The 8,697-nt window shown below is 37.3% G+C and overlaps 1 protein-coding gene across 1 annotated transcript; it reads right to left on the minus strand.

Annotated features, from left to right (window-relative positions):
- Positions 1-248: 248 nt before the first annotated feature.
- On the minus strand, positions 249-785 carry LOC138329776 (uncharacterized). The gene has a single exon (XM_069277068.1). The coding sequence runs from the start codon at positions 783-785 to the stop codon at positions 249-251; it is 537 nt and encodes a 178-aa protein (XP_069133169.1).
- Positions 786-8,697: the final 7,912 nt, after the last annotated feature.

An 8,697-nucleotide genomic window follows, 5' to 3' on the forward strand; every position in this document is an offset into this window, starting at 1 on the left:
TGGTAGCCGCCCTTTTCTACACTGTGTGCAGAGATTCTTATTTTGGAAATTTCTCTGAGAAGATCTTTTAAGATTTGTTTTCTTAAATAGTTTTGTAAACCAAAATCTTGGGCAAGACACGAGTAAAACAATCCTTTTGAAGACGTTCTTATCTGTACACTAAGACAATCTTGTTTATATATGTCCATTATTACCTTGAATACATCACGTCTGTGTAATGATGTCCTCTGACTCGTCACCGTGTGTGTCTAGCACTGTTGGTGGTGACCACTCCATCGCTCGTCCCTCTTCCTCCAAATCCAGCCTGATGCCGCCTCTACCTGTCTGCTCACTGCTCCCATCAACTTCTTCCTTTCTGCCCCTACGACCCCTAACAATCTCAAAGTTCTCCACAGTGACTGGCCGGGGAACCCTTGACATCCGACCTCCACTGGAAGGCACCATATCCTCAAACCTTGTTCCTGGCAATCCTCCACGAGTTGCTGGAACTTCAGCCTTTTCCTCTCGCGTGCCTCTTCAATCCTGTCCTCCCATGGTACTGTGAGTTCAGTCATAAGGACCTGCTTGGAGTTCCGGGACCACAACACAATGTCTGAGCGAAGGGATGTTGACACGACTTCCTCTGGAAATCCTATGCGTTGGTGGATGTCAGCCCTCATCTCCCAGTCTGCTGCCATTGCTAGTATCCCACCTCCCTCCACGCCGCTCTTTCCCTTCGCTCCCTCCGTCACAAAGTTGATGAACTTTGGTCCTTTCGTCAATGCCCTTTTTCTTCTTTCAAGCATTGTCAAAGCTCGCAGCTATCTCCTTGAGGACCTGGTCGTGGCGCCATGTGTACCTCCCGTCTGAGAGGGGAGGGCAACTGTACATGATGACAACACATGTGCCAGGTTTGCTGGTCGTCCACAGAGTGAACATGCTGCACTTTCCTTGAGGCCCATGTAAACAGGTTCGTTGGGCTTGGTAGCACGTCGTACGTCGACTTCAAGAGGAATCCCAGTCTGTATCCCTCCATCTTCCAGATGCCACCCCACGATATTTTCCGTTGTCTCGCGCCTTCCCAATGCAGCCAACTCCCCTGTTGTCCTAAGCTGACAGCTCGCACCTGTCTGGCCTCTTCCTCCATCTGTCTGATATCTGCTTGAGTCATGTCCCGTTGCTCCCTTGAACTTGCACTGCGCCATGTAGATCTAGATATCGTGCCCAGCCCTAGTCGTCCCACTGCAACCGTCCCCACGATTTCTCCATGCTGCAATCGTTCTTCTGCCTCTTTCACAATCTACATATATGTACTTTGCGTTCCACTTTCGTCCTGTACGTGTCTCGACCCTCGCACCCCTGGCCTTGGCGTCCACGCTGTCTCTCAACATGATGACCTGTCGTACCATCGTCACCTTGAACTCTTCCGTTACTGGCTTGAGTGGTAGCTGGAGTTTTGTCCCCAAGCTGTACAAGCCGCGGGGCTGAAGCTCCGTGGTACGCCAAGCCAACGCCGAAGGTGTCCGCTGATCATCGCTCCAGCGCTTCTACTGAAGAGAGTGGTACTTCGTAGACCAACAAAGGCCACAGGAGTCTGGGAAATACGCCGTGCTGGTAAATCCAAGCTTTAAACTTCCCTGGGAGACCACTTCCGTCGACAGTCTTCATCCACTCGTCAGCTTGCCTACGCATTTCCACCACACTGTTTCTGTTGTTCAGGCTGTTGTCGAACCACTTTCCAAGGCTCTTCACTGGCTTCTCGGATACTGTCGGTATGTCGCTGCCAACAACCTTGAATCTTTCTTTCTTCACTCTGCCTGCCTTCAGGACGAGACTTCGAGACATTAATCTTTGTCGGTTTGAATTTCATTCGTGCCCATGTGACCATGTCCTCCAGGTCCCTCAGGGTCCAACGTCATTCAACGATTGTCTTTGTTGACACCGTCATGTCGTCCATAAAGGACCTTTGTTTAATTATACAATAAGTACTCTTATCTATATTATCTGTTTGCAAAAGATAACCAAAACATATTCTATACAATTCATTTTTTTATATTTATCACCAATACGTCATTGTGGTCGAACATTTCTTGATAACATGATTTCAAAATACAATTTTGAGTTTCCATCTGCTTCAACCAATACTTGAATATTCTTAATTTTCTTAAGAGCACCAAAGGATATCTACCAAAGTCTAATAAAACCATAGCATTACAAGTATTTTACGTACGCCAAGTAAACGTTTTCAAAGCATAGTATATGTATCTTTTTAGGTCAGGCTCTTTATGAAAACCCCATATTTCTGAGACGTAACTTAAAACACTATTGACATAAGTATCAAAAACTGATACTTGAGTTTCTACATAAAATTTTTTTACGACATACGTTTATAACTGCAAATAAGGCTTTTCTGCTTTTCTGCCTCGGTCTTTTTTTTTTGGTGAGTTTTTCTAAACTTTTCATTAGAATTTAGTAAAATTCCCAGGTTACAAAATTTATTGACAATATTCAAATGTCATCCATTATATGTCCAATTTTCATTATTTTTCAAAATTCCAACATTTCTAAAAACTATAACCTTTGTTTTACCTGTATTGACTGTTAAATCCCACATTTTATTGTACCTTGCTAATGAATTCAACATATATAAATGTATCTTGTAAGCCTTCTGGTGTTTCTGAGAAGATCACCATATCATCTGCGTTAATAAGCAGGAATAGATTTAAGGTATGGATTTCTATAGATGGACAATTGTCAATTAAAAACTGCATCGCACAATCATTAACATTTAATGAAAATAGTCATGGTGACAAAATTTCTACTTGAAGTAATCCGTTTTCACAATTGAAATAATTAGATAATGAATTATTATGCTTGACACAACATTTAATATTTTCATATAAGGATCTAATTTATATTAACAACTTTCCATCGATTCCCTCTCTTATTAGCTTGAACCATAAATTTTGCCGGTTGACAAAATCAAATACTTTCGAATAATCTATAAAGCAAGAATATAACCTTTCCTTGTTTTTTTTTAAACTCCTATTATTTAAAGAGTGAAGATAAATATAGCGTCTACTTTTGAATGGTTAATTCTAAAACCAAATTGAGCATCAGTTATTTTATTATATTTCTAATATCAAAATTTATAAGTCTATTATTGATAATTGTCGTAAAAATTTTCCTAAGCAACTTACTAGAGTAATGCCACCGTAATTATTAACATTATTTGGATCTCCTTCCTTAAAGACTGGTACACTATTACCTTGAGACCACGAGTCCGGAAAATGCCCGGATGTAAGAATTTTGTTAAACAACATAATAAAACATGGCATTAAAATATCCTTAAAATAAATCATATATTCATTTAATAAGCCATCAGGACCGCATGCCTTTTTTTTAACTTCCTAATTACCTGAATTATTTCAGCCTTTGTTATATTAAAGATGCTCCACCGCTGACAAATGTGTTTTTTTCACCATCAAAAACAGGAGTAGACGATTTAGTATTTTTCTTCAGTTACAAAAGTTATCTATTTTATACCATTACCGCCATTGAAAAGCTTGAGCCTCCAATTTTACTTCAAGTTAAAAATATGAAATATAATTAATTGCATCCCGAAAAAATTACGTGTCACTATATCCTATATGGAATGAAGTACTGATTGCGCATGCACTAAAGGGGGAATACATTATTTTATATTATGTTTTGTATTAATTAGACATATACACGATTAAACACCAATTATTGTTCAAATGATGAATATCATTTATGCTCTGTCGGCGGTGGAGCATCTTTAACGTCTAACTCTTCAAATGTTACATTCGACAATCTGATATCATGTTCTTGTAAAAAGTCGTTAATATTCTCGTGTCTGGTTGGATTGTTCTCGGCTAACTTTTGAAAATGATTGAAGAAATCTCCTTCATTCAGTTCAAATTGTATATTGTTGGTTTTTCGTTTTTTAAAGTGCTTAAAATGATTTTGGTTTGTTTTTTCTCATATAATTCAGCATGTTACCCTGATGGCTTTTGTATTCCTTATTAAGTCTATATTCAACCTTTTTGTACATTTTTATCTTGTTTGACAACATGCGATGATTTTTGTGATTTTTTTACGGTTTAGATATGTAAAGAGCTTTTTTGTAGTCTCTATATAATCTTTTACAATTGTTATCAAACCATGGTTTATCATCATACTCTTTTCTATTACCTGTATTGTTGATACTGTTATTTGTAAATTTCTTAACACGTGAACAAACCGGCATCATAATCTTGTTAATTTCATCTGCAAAAGCATTTACACTCAATATTGTTCTTACTATTAAGAACATTCACCTCATGTGGACTTTATAGCCCGCATCTGTTGTGGCGAATATAAGACCCATATCACAAAATATGCATACTATTAAGTATAATTAGAATCATGTGATAAAATTTGGTTATATACAAATGAAAATTAACTGTTAATTTATAGAGTTACAATAAATATGATCAAAAATATATGGCGTTCCTCATCTAGGAGTTACCTCCCCTTGTTTCATAAACCTCACCATGTGCATGTGCCTAGTACACGTAAGTCTTGTTTATAATATACATGTGATTAATTGCATACTTCGTTTCTATTTTGTTTTGCTTGTGGTAAATACAATGATTATAAAGTTTACGGAACGGAGACGACATGTACACAACTACCACAGTTTGTCATGGTAAAAAAAACATCGGTCTAATTTCAACCACGAATAATAAGTTTTTTTCTGACGGTCCCTTGAACTTCGATACATCGAGGTTTGACTGTATATATGATTTATATAATTGTTTGTTTGTACCACCAATATCAGGAGAAGACTAAGATAGGCTATGCCTGATGTCTTATCCAATTGACACTAACATCTTTTTGTCAATAAAATATTTGGATATTGAAATTCACCTCGCAAATATCTATTAAATTATCAATATTACTATCCAACACAATCTTAGCTTTCTCTCTGTTTTCATCCTTCCATTTCACATTCATGCTATTTCTTTCGAAATTTCGTTTTCTAGAACTCTCACTCGATCCTTTCGATACGATACGGTTATGTACACCAAGCGATATTGTAACTGGACAGTGATCAGAGAATGTGTTATATATAACGGCTTCGAGACTTGTAACAATATCAAAACATGATTAATGAATTAACGCTTGAGCCCCTGGCATTATAAAACGTAACATTTACCAAAACACATCATCTGCATGTCTGCCATTTAAAATACGTAAACCGGTCGTTTTACATAAGATATCAAGTGCCTGCCAAACTGATTGACAGTCTTATACATACTTTTCGGGTTTTTTCCCCATACCTGATCAGGTAAGTAAGTACATTGGTAGTTAATAATATTGGAAAGAAAATTACAACTTATATTGCTAATCCGCTCAGTTGTAATAAAATCATCAAATTCACCAGTTCGGCTATTAAAATCACCAATGGCTTTAATATTACAAGTGTCATTATCTGAGTATGCAGAGATGCTTTCTTCCAGCTTCACACAAAGAAAAAGGTCTACATCATGTGTTTCATTGTAGATGCTCTTTGCTTGGGGGGAGGGGGTAATAATTGATAAATAAATATATATCTTTTTTATCAACCGAAAGCTCTCTTGATATTTTGAAAACGACAATGCTGTCTGTTACATTTTCAATAATATTACAATAATCTTTTAAATCATTCTTATAAAAAATAACAATGCCACGCCTTTTTCGTATGTTCTCTTAACGACATGACTTGTATAGCCAGGTAATTCTATCACATCATCTTTTTTTATCCAACATTCGTATAGACTTGCATAGAATGTCCAGAAAACCATCTTCACACAGTTTGTCAGTAAGAGATCTACACGCATTCCAAGATATTACTGTCACACTCTCCCGGTTGTCCTATCTTGCATTTAGATTGTTACAGTGCGCTGACCTCTATTAAAATCCGTCGTCATCGTTAGGCCTATCATGTTCGCGTCCGTTTCCCGTCGCCGTGCTCCGACCGTTTGCACCTTATTGAATCTCATCTTGGCGATGCTGATTTCCATTGGGTCGCAGTATCGTGCGGAGCCGTCCTCAATGGTAGATATCGGTATTCTTGCGCGCTCATTTACATTATGTGGAGAAAACCGTCTGGCGCGAGCTTGTGGTCGTTCGGACCTGTTTGGAGTAAATGGAATCCTTCCACGTTTCCTTGAAGTGGGTATTTCCATATGTGTCGGCTGTTTCCTAACTCGGCTGGTGATTCATTGCATCTTTTGGGAAATATGTTGAATATGTCTGTATCCCATTGCGTTCATACCACCTTTAACGCAACCAAGTCACTACGTTCATCTGGGTTTGACTCATAGCTAGCTCCATAGTAGCTTATAGTCTTACTTTTTTTGTCAACGAATAAGGACAAACATTTTTTGTTATTTTGTTAAGAGTATGGGTCAAATAAAAAGTGTTAAGTAATCCATCTTGAACGTCATTCACACTTCTATACGGACAAAAACACGGAAATTATTTACAAGAATACGTCTACAAGCTACAGTTTGATAAAAAAATGCTTATAAATGTATGGTTATAAACTGATATTTTGAAGAAAAAAATCATTGAACTTCATGCATAGCTTTGGGTGTTTAAAGAAAGATCTTACCTGCCAGACCGACAAACTTCATGACATCTTTACAACGATATTTTCAAAAAATATCTAAGCTAAAGTACATAAGCTTCGATTGATTGTGGGTGACACAGCTTCAGCAGAGATCGGAACAATGACGGTAGCGGTGGAGATTAACCTAACATTGGACTGAATGCGTGGACTGAGCGACCTTCTTTGTGTTATATTTCCAGTGGGAAAATATTTCATGATTTTTATCGGCGCTCAATTAAAAGTATTTTTGTAGTTTAAGTGAGATTCACTTTAACTATTTCATATTTGTTTGGAACTATTAACGGTTTAGTGATTTTGGAAACCCAGATTTACGTCGTTTTAATTCCGTATACAATATATTAACTACATACGTAAACTTTTTTTCGGTATTAAAAACGTTAGAATGACATCTTTTGTAATCTTAACTTCATGTTTCGTCAAGCTCGCATATACATAGAGCCGTCTCCTGTTCGTTTTGATTATAAACATCACAGTCAACAAACCGCTTGTCTGCAACATCTAAGTTACACACCACGCCTGTGTTATTGCTGCAATGCAATGCACTTTACCTGTTATTGTCAGTCCAACGTGAGCATTCATAACAACATTTTAAAATATATTAATAGTGTTGATAATTGGTGATAAAAGGTATTAGTGGTTTTGTGACTTTTTTGTTATTGTTTAAAGTAGATGTGGCCGCTCACAGACAAACTGAAAAGAACGCTGGCAATGACTGTCGATTATGTGTTTTGAATCCCGATTAACTGTTCCACAGTCAGCGGAATGTGGATCACTAGGGTAGCCAGAATCGTATCCGTTTAATTCAATCAGATGCCAAACCGAGTAGTCCAAGGTGCTGCTATCTTCCCACTCCCAGTTACTGTTCTTGTTAGATAACCCTATCCAAAATGCAACTGGGGTACTTCCTGAAGAGAAGAATATTTGATAAAAGATAATATTTAATAAAATAGTTCCATCATTCAAACATTCATAAGATAGATATATTTATCTGAATGTGAACTGAACAGTAGTTTTCACGACCAAAAACAATCAAAGCTGAACGTTACAATTCCGAATGTGCATATTACAGAGTTATCTGCACTTGCGGACAGGTATTGATTGTGACGTCATATGTTTGCGAGCGCAACGTCATACGTTTCGGAGAAAACGACCTGAATTGCGCTCACAAAATAATGACGTAACAATCGATACTTACTCGCAAGGGAGCTTATTCTGTAATATGCAAAGACGGAATAGAGGATGCAAACTTAGGATAAACTCCGGTATCATTATACTAATGTGACTTTATTTATTACCTGGCATTTGGTTCATAAAGTATTCAACTTGGTCAGTGGTTTGAATGACAACAAGTCGGCCTTGATCCTCTTCACATGCTGTTCGCGCCTCAAGCCATGTCAGAGGTGTCTCAAACAATTTGTAACAAAGCGTTTCCTTCATAGCATGTACATATCCAGATCGCTCACAGTCTATTAAAAAGATATATTGTAAACACAAAATAATAATTCAAAAGGTCAAAATGGCCTCTATCAAACACATAGAAGGGAAATATCGTTCACGTGGACCTACATTTGTATGTACATATTTAGGAATGGTACAGCATGCAGGATATCTAATATGGAAGTGAATGACTACAGAGCTGGCGCCTACACTACATCTTGATTAGGCGACTACTTTGTATCATGTTTAGACGCCTATTTTTAATTTACTTTGTATCATGTTTAGGCGTCTACTTTGTATCATGTTTAGGCATCTACTTTTTATTTACTTTGTATCTACTTTGTATCATGTTTAGGCGCCTACTTTGTATCATGTGTAAGCGCCTTCTTTGTATCTACTTTGTATCATGTTTAGGCGCCTACTTTGTACCATGTATCAAAGCTAGATTGTGTTTTAAACAAAAGACAAAATACGGGTGTAATGAATGAAAAAGAAACATACTATAGACCTTAAGGTAGCTGGCTCGACCGTTTGAAAGTAATTAACTTTTTTTCATTTATAGATATTTTTAATTGTATGGTCATGCTGTGTCAAAAAATGGA

The sequence above is a fragment of the Argopecten irradians genome, chromosome 8, assembly GCF_041381155.1.
Source record: "Argopecten irradians isolate NY chromosome 8, Ai_NY, whole genome shotgun sequence".
Lineage (NCBI taxonomy): Eukaryota > Metazoa > Mollusca > Bivalvia > Pectinida > Pectinidae > Argopecten > Argopecten irradians.

Coding starts and splice junctions, on each gene's coding strand:
- LOC138329776 (XM_069277068.1), bottom strand. CDS start 785: ATGCTTGAAAGAAGAAAAAGGGCATTGACGAAAGGACCAAAGTTCATC.